Raw genomic sequence first — 18,934 nt, forward strand, 5'->3', positions numbered from 1 at the left:
TATTTCCTTAATTTTCTAATATATTCCACCTTTATGAGATGAAAGAACAGGAAAATTATTTTGAAATGTGTGACTTTGAGTTAATGGTAAAAAGCAGTAAATTTTGGAAATATGTATATTTTATTTTGACATTAAATACCTCTCTTTGCACTTAAAGAAATCTCCTGAGCGTCTGTGGAATGCCCGAGAGAGCAGGAAGGCACAGGACGCTGCTGCTCCTCTCCCACCAGCACCCTTCCAGGGCTGCCTTCCCTCGAAAACCAGCACCGAGCTATGCCTCTGCTTTTCTTCCCATAAGTGTCCCCCTGGTGACTGCCCGGAGCTCTTTTCTGATATTGCCAACCTATTGATTTAGAAGTGCTTATGCAGGTACAGAGAATAACTCCACACTGCAGCTCCTCTTTGCATGTGGGAAGGTGAAATCAAATGGCTTTATGCCTCAGATACACGGGAGCACTGTAACACTGTGGGAGTGGTACACTCACAGTGCCTCAGGCTGCTCCTGAGGCACGTGTGAGGAGGGTCAAAGGAGAGACAGCAACCGCCACAAGGAAAACTTCTTCCTAACCAGCAGGGCTATCAAAAGGAAGCTGGGCAAAGTCCCAGGAAGGTAGTCGGGTGGCAATGTATGGGGTCACAGTTCCCAGATGCACTCCCGGGCTCCGGGTTCAAGCAGCAGGTTTACTGGAATACCTCCATTATAGCCAGGAGCAAACAGTGTGGAAAGTCTTGCATGAGTCGCCCCAGGCACACTTCACAGGGGAACATACCAGCCAGAAGCCAACGAACTCCACACAATTTCATTCACATGTGCCATGTTCATTAAACTGTTCCTTAGTACACGTGAATGAAACACAAGCCATCGATGCCTTGAGAATGGGGTAATGTGCATGAAACTTAACCAATCAGGACAGGCTAAGCCACTGGCCTACATTTTAGAAAGGTGCTGAAAAGCTAGAATATGTTCCTTGTCAAGTAGTCATGATATTCTACTGACAGAAAGCCTGCATCCATTCTTTCCTTTTAATGTTTTATTGAAGTGATTTTGAATTTTATTTACAGCAGAGTATAGTAAAGGTCACCAGTCCCAGATTTATTTTATTCTGAGTTAAAACTATGGCAAACCCCCACTTACTCCACCACTGTGCAAAATCCAATACCATACTTTAGTAAATAGCCACAAAGCACGTCTGTTGTGATACAGAAATGCAATGTTCTCTCCGAATTCATCAACAAGCTCCCAGCCATGATGCAGGGGCATAAGATGCATTTGTTGTCTTTGATCAAGAAGTTGCCATGCAGTATGTATCTAAGAGAAGAAAGTTCAACATCAAAAACAACACTTCAATGGATCAAAAGCTAACTGTAAGGAAAACTGTGCTGGCAAGAGCTGCAGTCCTCAGACGATATTTCTTGTCTTCCCAGAGACTCCACTATGAAGATCCATGGTAGAGTTCCAAGTGTTTAGGTGACCTGTTGAGGATAAAAGATAATTTTGGTATCAACAAAGTAGCTCAGACACAGACATGGACTTTTGTTATACAGGAAGTTAAGGCCAAATTTATTGATAATCAGAAATAAAATTCATGAAGCTATTCTTACAGATTTGGAAATTGGATTATGTTTATTGACTATGTGCAATACTTCATAGCATTCTGGACATTGCATGAAAGGGAGCACACTTTAAAAGGGTACAATCGACAAAATTAGTATACTGGTGTTAGATTGCATGCACATACTAATGTAGATATTCTAAAGTATTTTACTGTACTGTGATTGTTTAAGAGAATGGCTTTGTTCTTAGGAAATATACATAGAAGTACATAGTAGCAAATGATGATATATATGTGTAACTTCAATGTTTCAGAAAAGGTTTTGTGTGTGTGTGTGTATAGAGGGAGAGAGGAAAGAAAACAGAAAAGGATAGGCAAGTAGGATAAAGGAATTCATGAATCTAAGCAACAGGGATAGGTGAGCTCATTACTGTTCTCGGAACTTTCTTCTAAGCTTCAAACTATCTATGAATAAATAAATAATAAAAGTAATAATAAAAGTTGCAGGACTTTTGATCAACCCTATTCAGGGCAAATCATTTTCTGGCCTTTCAGTTGCTTGTGCATAATTGTGCTTGAACATAACACTGTGAATTTCTGATGCATTGCTTTGAAGTTATACTTCAACTATCTGCTGTTTCTGTCTTGCTTCCCTCCTGCTGTGAGTTCTTCAGGAAGCTGCGGCATCACTGCTTATTGTGGTCACTTGCATGGACACTAACTCACCTGTGGCCCTGGGCACAGAAGAGCATCCGGAACCCCTGGAGGCAAGTGCTGTCATGTCTTCTTTTTTCTCAGGTGAGAAACTAGAGTGGAGAGATTGCACCACTCTCGCAAGCTGATAAGTTGGGAACCAGGACTTAAGACACTGTTATCTTCTAACTTCAGTAAGTACCTGTCCAATCCAAATTTACCTCTCAATACGAATCCCTTCCTAGAAAGTGTTGATGCTGGTATTTGGATTTAAAATAAACATTTGCCTCTTTATTTGAGAGGCAGAGAGAGCAAGACCTCCCACAAAGTAGTTCACTCCCCAAAAGCAGGAAGCTGGAATCAAAGTGCTTTTATTGAAAAGATAGAAAGTATGTTTTCAAATTTGTTTTCTGAAAACTTTTTCATGTGATATATATTTGATCTTCTAAGTTTCCTTTATTTTCCTTTATAGCGATGTTGTAGCATGACTTTTAACTAATCTTAAAATTTTAAAAATGCCTTATTCAGAATTCTCTGTGTATTTCTAGCTCTAGAATTTTTTCATAAAGCAAAAGGGAAAATAAAATTATACTTCAAAATTTTGCTATTTTGGGGGCCAGTACTGTGGCACAGTAGGCTAATCCTCTCTCTGGATGCCAGGATCCCATATGGGTGATAGTTCAAGTCCCAGATGCTCCACTTCCTATCCAGCTCTCTGCTTGTGGCCTGGGAAAGCAGCAGAGGATGGATCATTTGCCTTTGGACCCCAACACAATCCCAAGCCCCATTTGGGAATCACTATTCTGAGATTCTCATTCAAAAATTGTGCAGTGCAGCAACTAAATGATTGAAAAGGGCCTTTCCATTGTCACCCTGAGCTTCTTGACAGATGCCCAATTCACCACTCAGTGTTTGCAATATACGCCCCTTCCCCATTTCCCTCCCTCACTACCTTCAGACTCCTCAGTCACAAGCCCCTGTCCTATCCTGGGTGCCCACCCAGAACTACTTCTCTGACTGCCCCCTCATCTGTTATGCTGTTGAGCAGCTCATTCTCTCTGACTTCTTAAATCCTCTTTGCACCTGCACATTGCAGAGCTGAGAGCACAAAGAATGCGCCTCCCTTTCCTCTTCCCCTCTAGCCTGTCACAGCCTGGTACCCCAACTCTGGAACCAGGTGGACAGAAGAGATGCTCAACAAGAAATGGTAAGAGATAGGGACCAAGAACAGGAACTTTCAGGGTACAGATAGTCATCTGAACCCTCCTTCACCGGACTTCGCTGATTTACTTGTAAACAATCTGACCAATCCGGAGAACAGAATAATGTTACTATTTCAGATGGCACTCAGTGCCAAGCCTTAGTCCACTCTCTGAACATACATGAACTCAATTAATCATCTCCATCAATAAAGAGGCAGGGGTCATAGTGCTTCATGCCATTTCATAGAGGAGGAAATTAAAACACACAGAGATTAAGTTACTTGCCTGAAGTCACACAGCTGGGAAATAGAGGGCTCTATGTGCAAACCTAGAGTGTTTAACTACAAGGCTAGACTTCTAACCCCCCAACTAAGTGAAGCACTCCCAAAACTTGGGGTCTCAATTGGTGTGATCTGTTTTAGACCTACATTGTTCTTTGGTTGTGCATCTGAGAAGCTCTTTGATTATGTCCATGTCGTGGCGTTTGGTTCCTTTGTGGAGCTGTTCGTGGCATTCTTGCTTATCGCTCCCCTTCTGAGCTTGACACCTGCAGACACAGACGTATGTCCGCTTACAGTTTCATTTATTTATTTATTTTTATTTTACATTGCATTTATTTTTGAGATGAAATTTTTTAATTTGTATTGTGATCAAAGGCTCAATGCGCCACTAAATAAAGAGTTTGACAAATAAAACATAGATCACAGTTCAAAGGGAACATAGGCGTGGGCTATACACAATAATCAGAGGAAAAGAAGTACAACTTCACTCATATAAAGTAAACTTTACAGTGATCACAAAATCACCAAAACCATAGTAGTAAAGAATTCCCAAAAGTTTGCTTAACAAAGATTTAAAACAAAGGTTGCAAAACATTATATTTGCAGCAAAAGTGATATACATACGTATTCCTTTTTTGTTTGTTTTGGTTTATTATTACTTAAAACATCTTGGCTTCTATGAGAATATACGTTATTTGTCTTTCTGTGTCTGGTTTATTTTACTCAACCTGATGTCCTCCAGCTGTAACCATTTTGCTCCAGACGATAGGATTTCAACCTGTTTTATAGCTTAATAGTATTCCGTCATCTGTGTATGCCACATTTTCCTTATCCATTCATCTGATGTACCAGTTGGCTGGTTCACACACAGTTTTAGAGTCTTCCCCTCTGCAATGCTTAGCTCCTGTGCCCAAGGGTCTGAGAAGGATGATTTTCCTCTGTGTGTTAATGAAGGAAAATCAAGTCCTAAAAGCTCCTAGTTGATTGTGGTTCGACCAGGCAGAGAAATGTAATTACCACTTCACTTCCGACCTCTCCTTAGAGCCCAGCTCCCAGTTACACTCAATCAACTCTAAGCAGATGGAAAAGTCACAGGCTTACTCTGTTTGCGGACGTATTCCGCCGCTTTGGGTGCTGTTAGCATGGCAAAGGGGTGCAAGGAGAGGCGCAGAGGTGGAGCTCGCGGAACCTGAAAGGACATAATTTCGTTTGAAAAGCTGCACGCACCTGTGCTGCTGTACTTGGTCTGTCCAGCCGGCTGAATCCTGGGTCACGGCACAGCTCCTGCTCCACGGCTGCCATTGTTCACGCCCTGCCTTTGGCTCCTCCGCACGGCTCCCTTTCCTGGAGCGCGGTTCGCACACTGATGCCTCTCACCTAGCTCCCTGTATGGAACGTAGCCGTTTCCTGCTCATCTGCCTACAACACCTGCTTCTCCTGTGAGATGCCTGGCAGTCTAGTAGTTACTTTATTGCTTGTTTTCTTTTATGAAAAAACTTGCCAGTACCCTCGATGGAACTGCCTGGCACCTGTCCTCTTCCACTCCAAATGCAGAATTAGTGCCTCTCCGTCTGTGAACTCAGGACTTGTAGGCGTGTCAATCAACGCAGAATGTTATGGTTATAACCTGACTGTCTCTTCCTACATTGGTATTTGTCCTTGATTCTGTCCTTCAACAAGTGTCAGTGAGGGACTTGCATGTGGTTAAGCTGCGGATACAAGTGCCTGTTTGAGTCCTGGCTGCTCTTCTTCTGATCCAGCTGCCTGCTAATGCGCCTGGCAAAGCACTGCAAGATGAGCTAAGGGGCTTGGGTCCCCGTGCTCACATAGGTGACCTGGATGAAGCTCCTGTCTGATGACTGTGGCCTGACCCAAGTCCTGGAGGCTGCGGCCGAACGGGGAGTGAACAGGCAGATGGAAGATCTCTTTCTCTGCTTCTCCTTTTCTCTGTAACTCTGCCTTTCCAGTAAATAAAAATCAATCTTGAAACAACGACAATCAAATCAAGAATTAGTGAGCACCTGTCATAGGCCAAGGCCTGTTTTCAAAGGGCAGGGGAGAGTCCCCCAACTGCTAAGCCAATTCACTTCCCAAATGTCCACAGCAGCTGGGTTAGGACAAGCTGAAGCCAGGAGCTGGAAATTCAATCCAAGTCTGTCACATGGATTGCATGTTCCCTCCACAGTCTGCAACAGCAGGAAGCTGGAGTCGGGCACCCTGATACCGGACATGGGCATCTCAAAAGTTAGTTAATCTAGGTTTTTATCTCTAGTCACTCGCAAAGGCCCTAGCCCACAACAGGTCATCAAATGCTACTGGTTAGTTGAATAGTTATAAAATAATCAGGCTAGTCAAGGCAGTAGTGGTTAACAGCATGAAGCTGAGTGTCAGTCTGATTATATTTGCATACGGTATGCACAATTTGGTTACAGGATGTGCAGTCTTGGGCACATCACTTGCTTTCTCTGTGCCCATTTCTGTATGCAATAACAATATTGGTAACTATGTAATAAAATTGTGCCAAGGATTAAAGTAACAATGTGGCTCAGCGCAGTAGCCTAGTGGCTAAGGTCTTCGCCTTGCATGCACTGGGATCCCATTTGGGTGTCAATTCTAATCCTGGCAGTCCTGCTTCCCTATTTGTGGCCTGGGAAAGCAGTCTAGGATGGCCCAAAGCCTTGAGACCCTGCACCCACGTGGGAGACCCTGAAGAGGCTCTGGGCTCCTGGCTCCTGGCTTCCGGCTTCAGATTGACACAGCTCCAGCCATTGCGGCCACTTGGGGAATGAATCAATGGACAGAAGACCTTCCTTTCTGTCTCTCCTCCTATCTGTATGTCTAACTTTCCAATAAAAATAAAATAAATGCTTTTTAAAAAAAGAATTAGCAATGTAAAATAAAATGTGTTTGACACATAGCAGTGGCAATACTTGCTAAGCTAGCTTTAATTATTATGATGATTGTTATTCATGTTTATTTTCTTCCTCCTCATCATTACCATAGTTTCTCTACCCGTGCAACTCCTCAGCCGCTGTACCAAAGTTTGAGTGAATTGCTGACAAGGATCTTGGCTGAGCCTGGAGGTCTAAATAATTAATAATCCTCTGCAGAATACAGTGTTCTGTCTTCTCTCTCATAGACATTTGATTTCTATTACAGGACTTTGTTTTCAAGCAACAAAAGATGATAATATGAGTGTGTATGTGTATTTCAGTAAATATGTCATTTTACTAATAAAATATCCTTACAAGATGTACAACTGAGGTAAACGCCAGAAGACATTGGCAAGTAAACAAGCACTCACTTTTTTAATTTCCAGGCAAGCATTTTTTTTCTCCTCTATTACCAAAACTTTCAGCGACCACACTGTTAGTGATGAAGTGCCCATAGAGTTGGTATTCCTTCACATGAGATAGAAAGCTGTATTTTCAGAAGAATCAGAACTCTATCATAATCATATGGTTTACACAGAAGGGGTTTGTAGATCTTTTTTAATGAAAGGGATTGCTCTGATGTACTATTTTTAATTTTCAGCAGAATATCAGGGTTCACTTTTCCTGATGGTATATCCTGATCATCTTGCTTCTAAGGCATGCATTATACTTTGTATTCCCAAAGCACACAACACACTGAAGTGTTATTCAGTTCACGAACTTTGAGGCTTCGGCTAATCTTTTGTTATTATAAGCAGATGGCGATGAACATCTTTCTCCTCATACCCAAGAACAAATTTTCTTGGCAGAATGCTAGCTCTTCGGGCAATGTACTTTGCTTTAACTTTTGACTGAAGAATAGCACGTGTCACAAACACACAGCTGAGATTTTGAGGGAGACCTGTGCCCCCAGTACCGGGATCACCAGCACCTCAGAGGCTCCCTTTTCATTCTCTGATATCCACTACTTTCTCCCTTCCTCCCTGCCACCACAACCAAAGGAAAGTATCCTTTCTTACTTCCAACGTGAAATTATGAAATACGCATTCCACTATGCTTGGCGCCATCTATTCAACAAATGAACAGTTCTTGTGTTTGTGTTAATTGCTGTGTAGTATTCCAACACAGAACTTATTAGGCATTCTTCTCTTCCTGGGCATTGAATGGCATTTAGTTTTTGCTTATTCTGGTTTAGTGCTGCTATGACCACCCTGGTGCATGTCTTCCGGTGAGGGGGTTGTGTGAAGTGTATGCTTAGGAAAGGAACTGGCACATCACATCTATGCACATATTTAGTAAGTATTGCCCAGTGTGTATATGACTTTGTAGTCCCACTAGAAACGTGAAATCTGACAGTTCTCAGCATCACCTGGTGTTGCTTCTCTTTTTAGCTATTTTTGTGAGTGTATAGTGGTATGGTTGGCTAGCATCTTGAATTTGATTTTTTTTCTATTGATTACTGAAGGTGAAAACTTTTTCATACTTACTGACCCAATATGTTTCATTTTTGGTAACATTTGGTAAAGTTTTCTGGTTTCTCTTATTTGTTTTGAATGAATTATGATTTTGTGTATTTTGGATAAAAATCTGTTGGCAGATAATTCGTTGAGTATTTTCTATTTGGTAAGTGAAATTTTCACTTATTAATGGTCCTCTTATCACAGATCTTAATTTCAGTATAGGTCAACTTACAATTTTTGTTCTTATGGTTGTTGGTTTTTATGTCCTGCTTAAGAAATATTTGTGAGGCCTGACATGATAGCCTAGGAGATAAATCTTTGCCAATTCATATCCCAGGTGCTGCACTTCCCATCCAGCTCCCTGCTTGTGGCCTGGGAAAGCAGTCGAGGACGGCCCAAAGCCTTGGGACCCTGCACCGCGTGGAAGACCTAGAAGAAGCTCCTGGCTCCTGGCTTTGGATCAACTCAGTTCCAGCCATTGCGGCCACTTAGAGAGTGAACCAGCAAATGGAAGATCTTTCTCTCTGTCTCTTCTTCTCTGTGTAAGTCTGACTTTCCAATAAAAATAAAATAAATCTTAAAAAAAGAGTAATGCATATACATGCTTACCTATTTTGTATTTTGCATGAATGTTGTTTTATATCAGGGAGAATATACAATATTTGTCCTTTTGGGATTAGCTTATTTCACTGAGCATAATGGTCTCCAACTGGGACTACTTTGTTGCCAATGGCAAAATTTCATTATTTTGAGTGGCTGAGTAGTATGCTATAGAGTAGATGTGCCTCAGGAGCAGTCTGTCCATCCTGAGTTTGTTTGGGGGAGGAGGACCCTGGAAACCATGGTTTTAAAGACGTGGCTCTAAAGAGGCCTTCCTTGCGTATTTACTATATGTGATCTTGTTGTGTCGGAACCACATAGTGTGGTAGGGTTATTGTAATCATACGTGCTTTCCCTACACACATAGAAGGGAAATTGGAAACAGAAAAATTCAGCAACTGAATCAAGACTCCACAGCTGGCAAATGACAGGGCCGAGACTGGAGGCCTTCCGCCTCTGGGAAGCACACGCTGTACTATGGATGTCAGGCTAGGTGTTTCTGAGACAAAGAAAGGAAGCAGACGTGGGTGTTTGGCCTGATGGTTAACATTTCCACCCTACATTGCAGCACCTGGGTTTGAGTCCTGGGTCTTGCTGCTAGTTCTTCCCTGCTGCCGGTGCAGACCGTGGAAGCCAGCAGGCCCTAAGGAGTGGAGACCCTGCTGCTCCTGGGGGAGAGCTGAGCTTGCATTGTTGACTTGGCATAGCCCAGTCATTGTGGGCATTTAGAAAATGAACCACAGATGGCAGCTGTCTGTCTCTCAAATTAAAGTAAATAAATAAAAGTTAAAAAAAAAAAAGGAGAGCAGAAGTTCTGGTGTTTTATATTCACCAATCCTTGCTCCTTCGCTGCTTCCTGTTCATCCATTTTTGCTGTCTTGTCCTTTGTTTCTTCCTCTTTCTCCATCAATGAAATTAAATAATCTATTTTTTCATGACTTGAATGAGGATTTGTATTCTGTTGTCAGTTTAAAATGGAGTAGGGTATTTTCTATTTATCTGAAGCTCATTGTAAATGCCCCTCCCTTGTAAAAGGTCTTTAGTTGAATTTTTCCTCTGGGTCCAGAGTTCTTAGTAGGAAAAAAAAAAATTCCCTGTCAGCAAAAAATAGCTCCCTATCAGGAAGTAAAACCAAAGGTTAATAGAGGTGGTGGAAGACTCCGTGTCATGAAGCCTTCCTGTCACCAGGTGGCAGCAAACAGTCCTGAAGAAAGCTATCAATCCTGAGCACAGGGACCCTATTGCAACATGTGGGCAATTCCAGTTGGCAAATATTCTAGCTAATCTGGTTAGAATTCAACAGGTCTTCAAGATTTCCTTGGAAAGAGTATCCTGAGCTGTTGCTTAGTTTACATTTTATGCAAAGGAATCAAAAGCCCTTCAGAAGCATGCAGCAATTAATGAAGAATTGTTGGCAATGCTTATTTTCTTTTTTAAATTATTTTAATGACTCCATTCCCTTAGTTAAAAATCACTTTTTGGAAAAAAAATCACTTTTTAAAATTAAGTGAAATTGCAAAGGACTGTTTTACAATAGCCGTGACATGAAATCTTCCAATCTTGCTTCTGTTCAAAGATCCTGCTAGTCCCTTCTTCAAGATGTGGAGAACTTGAGCCGAGTTAATGTGTAGCCACAAGATTAAACCTTGAGCTGGCATTCTTAGACCAGGAGGAGATTGTGAGGTGCACGGGGGTAGATTCTAAGATTTTTATATTGGTGGCTCAAATCATGACCTTTGTGATAATTGATTGTGGAAAATAGGCAAGGTTCACAATTGTGTTAATACACATGGATGCTTGATTAGCTATTTAATTTTCAAATATTTAGAGAAGACGTTCTCAAGCAGAAGTGATTTATTATTCCTTGGGAATATTAGGCAAAATCTGGAGACATTTTTAATTGTTGCATTTAGATCGAAGTTATTGACCGCTAATGGGTAGAGGCCATGGTTATTGCTAAACACCCTACAACACACAGGGCAGCTGCCATCCCCCATACACTAAACACTGCCAAGCACTATCTGGCCCCAAAGATTGAAAAATCCTGGTTTAGAGATACAGAGAAAAAACCAGACATCCAATCAATGAACAGCAGAAAGTCAGTAATAGTTGTTATTTTGAGGTCGCCATAAGCCAAACACTAAGAGCTTTCTTGATTGTAACTCCATGCCTTCAACAATTCCATCTTCTTGTCCTTGCTTTTGCCAATGAAACTGGAGCCTACATAAGTTAAAGAATTTTCCAGGAGAATCCTGCTTGTAACTAGCAGAGTTACCTGTCAAACCAGGGTAGCCAGACATTGAATTGTAGGGTTTCACATTCTGCAAACGATCATTCACATCTAAATCACTAAGAGCCAATCTTCCTGTCCCTTAGTCATACATACATACATGCAAGCCTTTGAAAGAAAGCTTCTATCAATCATGATGTTACCTGTTTCTGTTCAGAGCTGGTCTTTCTGTAGTCGGTATCCACACTTGAGCTGTTCACTACTGGTCGCTGAGAATCAGCCCGCTGAACAGATAATTTGATGAGCAAAGCTCTTTCATGAATCAGTGAGTGGTCAGATAGAAAGGGAGATACTGGTTGGCCTTCTTGGGAGCAGCATGTTGTCCTGACCTAGCCCCTTTGGATAAACCTGACTCATTCAACCTACCCAACCACCCATGTTGGCCAGGCTTCTCGGTTGCAGACTGTACTATGACTAGAGTCGTCTTGGTGCTTCCACTCCAGGACGTAATTTTTGGTATCTGTTCTATGCCATGTGATTGCTCTCTGCCACACCATAGACTTCCAATGGGCACCAGAAGACAGCAGTGTAGCAGAAGCAGTGACTGAAACACAGGGGTTTGGGGCTCAGGATTGTGTGTGTGTGTGTGCGTGCGTGAGCACGCATGCCCTTTGTGGGGTTGAGGGAAGGGGAGAAGAGGACATTCAGGAAGGGACCAAAAAAAAAAAAAAAAAAAAGGAAGCAGGAGTGAATCAGTGTGGTTTGCTTGGCCTTTGAATAAATCCAGACTGCTGGGCTTCCTTTAAAATTTAAGAATAACAGCTCTGTCTTTGAGGACCACACACCTGGGGTGTCTCAATGTCAACCAAGGCAAACCCAATAAATCGGAAGTAAGATCTATTTTTAAAAAGTCCCTATTCTATCCCTGGCACCTGCAACTATACTGAATGAGTGAATTAATGGAGTGAATTGAAACTAGAAGGCTTGGAGATGTCCTTAGTGACGCACGCAGGCAGTTGGGTCAGGTTAGGGAAGGTCAGTTTCAATGTTACCACACTTTGTAAATATTGAACTCCTAAAATGGGCCCGGTGAGCTCTTGAGCTTCACACGATCGCACTGCCTGCAGGGCAGTCTGCAGGTAAGGAAACATAGGACGCAGACCTTCTCGTGGCCATAGCCCTGCCACTGTCCTGGCTCCCGTCCAATCCAGGTGAGAGGCAGCTGGCTGCATGCCCCCTTCCCACTCCAAATTCTCTTCATCCTCCCCCTGCTGGGGATATCTAAAATTAAAGGTCTCAGAAATTCACCTCTAAGTAGAAGTCAAATGTTTGCTGAATGAGGCCAATGTTGTGTCGCAACAAGGTAAGCTGTCCCCTGTAATGCTGGCATCCCATATTGGATCATCAGTTCTGGTCCTGGCTGCTTTACTTCTGGACCAGGCTCCCACTAATGTGCCTGGGAAGTTGTGGAAAATGGTCCCAAGTACTGGGTACCACGTGGGAGACCTCAATGAAATTCTAGGCTCCTAGTTTGTACCTGGCCTAGACCCAGTCATTGCGACCATTTGAAGAAGAACCAACTAAATCACCAACTGAACCTCTTTTTCTTGTTGCCTTCTTACTCAGCCTTTCAGAGAAATAAAGCAAAATCTTTTTAAAAGTGCTAAGTTCTCATAATCCATAAATGACACAAACTGACCTGACCTTAAAGATTATACAGGAGTCAGCACTCTGATGTAACAAATAATGTCATTGCTCGTGGCACTGGGATCCCATATAGGGGCTGGTCTGAGTCCTAGCTATTTTGTTTTCAGTTCAGTTCCCTGCTAATGTGCCTGGGAAAGCAGGATGGCTCGTGTGCTTTGGCCCCTGCACCCACACGGAAGACCTGGAGAAAAAGTTCCTGGCCGGCCTGATGTGGTAGCCTAGTGGCTAAAGTTCTTGCCTGGCACGCACCTGGATCCCATATGGGTGCCGGTTCTAATCCCAGCAGCTCCACTTCCCATCCAGCTCCATGCTCATGGCCTAGGAAAGCAGTGGAGGACGGCCCAAAGCCCTGGGACCCTGCACCTGTGTGGGAAACCTAGAGGAACTTCCTGCCTCTGGATTGGCTCAGCTCCGGCGATTGCGGCTACATGGTGAGTGAATCAATGGATGGAAGATCTTCCTCTCTGTCTCTCCTCCTCTCTGTATATCTGACTTTGCAATAAAAATAAAAATAGATCTTAAAAAAAAAAAAAAAAACCCTCCTGGCTTTAGACCAGCCCATTCTCGGCCATTGCAGCCATTTGAGAAGTGAAGCAACGCATGGAAGACTTTTCTGTCTTTTGCTTTGTCTCTCTGCAACTCTATTTTTCAAATGAATAAATCATATTTTAAAAATTATTCAAAACACCCATTTTTAAAGAAAAGATAAATAAATGAAGGTCCAAAGAGAGGAAAGACCTAGCTCATCACTCAAATCCAGCACCCTGGACTCTCAGATTCTCACCACACTCAGTGTTAATGATTTCAAAGGGGTCTCTGGGAAAGAGAAACACAATAGTCAAGCAGGCAATGTATCCTAAGAGGAAACCTGAGCGGCCTGGTCCTTCCTGACAGGATGGCGGATGACGAGACAAGAGTGAGTGTCTATGAGATCCGCACTGCCCAGGCTGAAGTGAGAAAACACAGCCACGGACAACAAGGCAGGGATCCAGAACCCTAGCCCACTGTCCCAGGGCTGCCCCGACTCCCACATACACAAGATACACTTGTTACTACCATAGAAAAGCACTTCACACATACCACACAGGTAGGATATGGCTCCATCTGTTTGGCACATTTTGATGTAAAACCATTATTTCATAATTGATGCCCAAACATGTAGCATTTTAAACTTACAGACTAAATAAATTCTCTCAAAATCCCCTCTATGTATGGTTTTAGGTCACACATACCTTGTTTGCACCCGAATGTGCAGAACAATCAGCCCCATAAATTCTGAAGACTTCCTCGATCGGGATACTGTTCTGTTAAATAACAACGATGTCAACATTTTCAGCATGCCATCCCTTCTCTTTTATGAAAAAAAAAAACATAGTTCTAATATTTTTAGTACTGTGACTGAGTACCATGAGAAATGGGAGAATCAGATCCACCTCTTTCCTTCTCCCTCTCCCCCTCCCACTCTTGAAGAAGTGCTTGCACTGAGCAGTGTAAAAAGTCAATTTTTTATCATGTTCAAGAAATGAAATATCTACTACTGATAAATTCCATTTAGAAACATTAGTTGCAAAGTAACATAAATATTCATAAATATCAAGATATAAATGGTAGATATGAAATATTCATCCACATACAGAGTGCTCTACTCACCATTAAGATTCCAGCATAAGATGATAAAATCATAGCTTCTCGTTCTTTACGGCTCGGATATCTGGGTCTGCCGCGGAATGGCATTTTCCTAAAAGGGAATATGAATGAACAAGAACAAAGGGTTTATTCTTGTTTCCATCAACAGCTGCTAAGGTGGTGATCTATCTGTCAGTCTTCTACCACGGCTATATGTTATTTGCTGATGTGTCAAACTGATATGATAGAGCCTCAGTGAAATGCATGCTTTGAATGGTTCACCTTCCAGGAGTGGTGATGAACTTGTTCTGTTTTTGCAGCTGCCAAACACTGGCGGCCCAGCCTCATGGTAGGTGCTGCTGGTTCTACCAGTCCGTATCCCATCTTGAGCTGGCACCGGTGAGGTTTCTTCAGGACCAAGTTGAAGAGAGGTATTTTTCCTGGAGTGTGTCCAAATTTGAGGGCCATATGATGGATGATGCGACTTATGGCTGGAACTTTTTCTATCGTTAATCAGAGCTATGTATTTTTTTTTAGAGCTATATATTAAAAGAGGTAAACAACAAACCTATTCAACTTACAATTCTTGTCCCTGCAGCCAAGTGAAGTCTTCCGAGTGATCCAGCCATTGCAAAGCAACGTTAATGGTCAGGTCGTAGTGTGCCTGGAAGCAGGAAGCATCAGAGCAAAAGGACAGGCTTAGCCATTGATAAAATGACAGTGACGCTGCTAAACCTGTTCAAATTTTATCACCTCCAGAATGGAATGGATCATTAGCTACGTCTAATGAGCGAAGACTCAGTCAGACGTAGTCAGGGATTTTTTTCAGACACCAAATTTATCTCCCACTAGAGTAATTACTTGATTTGTATCATCCAGAAAAGAAAGAATAGACTCATGGAAAAATTGCTAAGCTGGGTACCCAGTTACCAATTCTAGGTGTTTCCAACAATTTGTTCTACATCTTTGGGTAAATGATGCTGTCTGAGCCTCACTTTCCTTACATTTCAAAACTGAGACAGGTGAGGGTAGGAGGAGGCCACGGGGAACAGCTCCTGGTGCAGTGAGCAAACGTGTGAAAGGCGCTTTGTAAGGCACCAAAGAAAGCCTGGAGAGAACCTGGGCGGAGGGCTTCTCTTTGGGGACAGGCGGGACTCCTGGGAGACCTCAGAGAGTAGACTGGAAGGATGACAAGTGAGAGGATGTCCCAGGCAGAGGGAGCAGCATGAGCCAAGGACCTGAGGGAGGCCCGATTAAGCGACTACACACAGGACAGAGATGGGGACAGAACAAACATTTGTTTCTATTAGTGACCGCTTTTTCCTGATTTCACAGAGCTCTTATTTAGTAAGTATATGTTCCATGTATCTGTCCAAATCTTTCTTCTTTCCTTCCTGTTCTCACACTGGGAAAAGAGAGGGATTTTATTTTGGATGGTTTTCATGATTATGACATTCTCTACAGAAGTATTTTTTCCAGGGACTGGCCCAAACTGAAAATGAACCTATGTCAATAAATCAATATGCTCAGTAGCTGCAACCTAATCCAAACTTTGATGCTCATGTCAGCAGCAAAGGCATCACCTGTTCAGTCGGCATAAATGCAAATTTCCAGCACACCTCAGCAGGACTGAATCAGAACAGCTCTGTTGCAAGATCTTAACGCTCCGTTCTGTCTCATTTCTATGTTTATTATATATGCAGAGTGTAAGGCTGAGGTGCTTGCTCAGCTCCGGGGAGGTTTTGAATGTGTCGATCAGCCCTGCTGTAGTCAGAGATGGTAGGAGGGGAGAGTGAGGGGAAGAGAGAAAAGGAGATCCTCTCTTTTTAGTGCAAGGATAACATATAAACAAACAGGCAGTATAAAAACTGGATGCTGGGTGGGGTTTAACAACGTCTTGAATCAGACGGGCTTCCAGGAGCCAACACGAATCTGGATTTCAACATGAAAAGCACCGAGGACTTAAATGTTGCTCTGTATTTCTCCCAGCCGTGCAAAGAGTAAAGCAATGTTATACTGGGAAACTACACATACCCGAGAGCTAATTTGGTCAGTTTTTAAACACCATTATGTAACATCTTACCCAGAATTCATTTGGCATTTTAATATTTTCTCTCCTAATAACAAGTAACCCTCAGGACTTTCATTTTCTCCTTTTCTTTTGGCTTTCTGCTCAGTGGTTTGAAATGATCACGTGGACCATTTTAGGAAGAGGAGATGACGAAGGGACCAGAGCGTGTGTGGGTGTTGGGGATGTGTGCATGTATTAGCTTTATTTATTATATATCCACGTGCATGTATTAGCTTTGTTTATTATATAACCTAGATTCTTGTGCTGTCCCCTTCATACACACAGAGAATAAGAATGTGACTGGCATTTTTACCATGTCATCTAGAAAGGTGAGTTGCCTTCTTCCTTTGGGGTCAAATTCGTTTTCTCGTAGTCTGGTGCCAATATAATCTCCCCTTAAAAGCAAGAGAGCAGCATTGAACTACGGAGTGGCAACAGGATTCAGTCTACAGATGACGCCTTTCTTCCCAGCCCCTCCCCTTCCTGCCCAAATACAAGAGAAATCACCGAGGCTCTGGCAGCTGAGCCAGCCGCCTGCTTTCCACAGTCACTCTGCAGCACTGCAGTTTAAAAAAGCTCCAACAACCATGAGCTGAAATCACACTTTATCCAAACTTTAAACTCACTTCGTTGGTACAGAATTTACTGGAAAACAAACACTGTGCCAGATACCCACGCGAAAAAAGCTTTCCATGACCTCAGGACTGGAGACCCACTGTTTAAAATAATGACCTCTTCGCTGCCCAGGTTAAACTCAAATGGTGTGAAGTTGATACACTGCAGATCTCAAAAATTTTGTAGTGATGTATTGTTTTTCCCTAAAGCTTTCTTCTCATTAGAATAATAAGCCCTGTTAGGAGGAGTTATGCCTGAAAGCATATTGGTCACTCCACAGAACAAGCACCACGGGAGGAGATTGTCACAGGACCTACGGCTCTGCAAGGTTGATCTCAGCGAATTTCACCATTTCATCGAAGGTCAGTTCTGTCCGTTTATTTCCATTTTGTAGACCAGTTCTATTTGTTTATTCCCATTTCATAAAAGGCCAGTTCTGTTCTTTTATTTCCATTTCATAGAAGGCCAGTTTTGTTTGTTTAATTATCATTCTAGGACACTCTGAGTTGGTTACCCTGTTGAGGAAAAGTTGATTTCTGGCCTCTGAACTTTACTGAGTCATTCAGCGTTTCTAGGACTATAAAAATTCTTCTTTAATTTTTGCTGGGAAATTCCATGCTACCTTAATTAAGTTAGCCAAAACTTCTATTTTATATATGATTGTCTTTATGTAAGCTTTGAAATTCATTGAATGAGATATGTCAAACACAGAATTCTTTATTATGGATACTCTTAGTACATTGCATGCGCTTGAACAAATGTCAACGCATACATAGTTTATCGCATCATGTCTCAGACTTATTAAAAGACAATTGTCATGTGGGCATGGAAAGCACATTTGGTGGGGACTGTGATAAGGTTTTTAATGGAAAGGGTATTATTGTTCTGAGTATAATACATACAAAATAGGACATCATCTCTGCTTCCTTTTTCACATGGTTTGTGATTTTTCACTAATTTTTCACAAGAAAAGCTACCTTATGAGGAGGAAAATATCCTTAGGATAAGTTGCTGCTTGCTGTATTACAGAAAACATTTTAGGTTTCAAGGAAAAGGACATAAATAAGAAAATAAGGCTGACAGTAACAGAGGCACAAGCTGTGGCTTAAATGGCGGGCTGCTGGCACAGTCCTCCCGAGGTCTCTCCTCTGTCTCAGCAGCAGGGCCACCCCTTGCCGCAGCATTATGTACTACCTCCTGAGGGTCGCTGGGCTGAGGGCTCGGCTCCCAGGCTCTAGAATGGAGGTGACACAGATGTGCTGGTTACCGACATCCTCTGTGGAAATACAGCATCCTGCTTGGTACCACATGGGGAGCCTCCCCAGCAAGGAAGAACCAGAGTATCTCCTGTCCTTCTCTAACGGTGCAGGACTAGAAACTGCCATAGATTTTTACCCCCTTGCCATTCCAAGCCATCTGTGTATGCATGTGTGATACGAAACTGACCAGATGCCCAGTATCACATATGCAAGTTATTCTCAGTCATACTTACAGGAGCTTTTTTATTTCCTTCTTTACGAGCTTCCTTTCCATGATTCAAAGCTCGTCCAGTTGAGCAGGTATCCGCAGCTTACAGTGCACCTGATATTCTTTGAGAAAACAGCCTTTCTCAGCCTAGAAACCAGAGCAGCAAATCAGAATTTGAGTTAGGGATGTTATCACTCCAAATACCAGTCATGGATTCCCAGGCTCTGGAAGGGATCTGAATGTGCTCAAGCCTCTTATGCAGCAAGTTCCGGGTCAGGAAACTGTCTGCGGGCCAGCGCATCGTACCTTGCATGTACCTGACATCTTTTGTTCCTTCCAAGGTTTTCTAATTCTAATCATGTCCTTATCCTTGCAATAGTCTAGCAAGTCAACTATATAAGGTTCATACAATAGTTGATAACTTTGTGGGCAGACCACCCAAATACAGATGACTTGTGATCTGAGCCATAGTGACTCTTAATGAGTCCACCCTGAT

General features: G+C 42.5%; 1 protein-coding gene across 1 annotated transcript; it reads right to left on the reverse strand.

The window, feature by feature from the left end:
- Positions 1 to 1,114: 1,114 nt before the first annotated feature.
- C5H2orf80 (chromosome 5 C2orf80 homolog) lies at positions 1,115 to 18,739 on the reverse strand. The gene is given in 8 exon segments (XM_058664290.1): positions 1,115 to 1,309; positions 3,877 to 3,995; positions 4,831 to 4,918; positions 13,892 to 13,963; positions 14,310 to 14,397; positions 14,867 to 14,949; positions 18,464 to 18,540; positions 18,643 to 18,739. Coding segments are annotated over 8 exon segments (819 nt in total).
- Between the last annotated feature and the right edge of the window lie 195 nt (positions 18,740 to 18,934).

This window comes from Ochotona princeps, chromosome 5 (genome assembly GCF_030435755.1).
Source record: "Ochotona princeps isolate mOchPri1 chromosome 5, mOchPri1.hap1, whole genome shotgun sequence".
NCBI lineage: Eukaryota > Metazoa > Chordata > Mammalia > Lagomorpha > Ochotonidae > Ochotona > Ochotona princeps.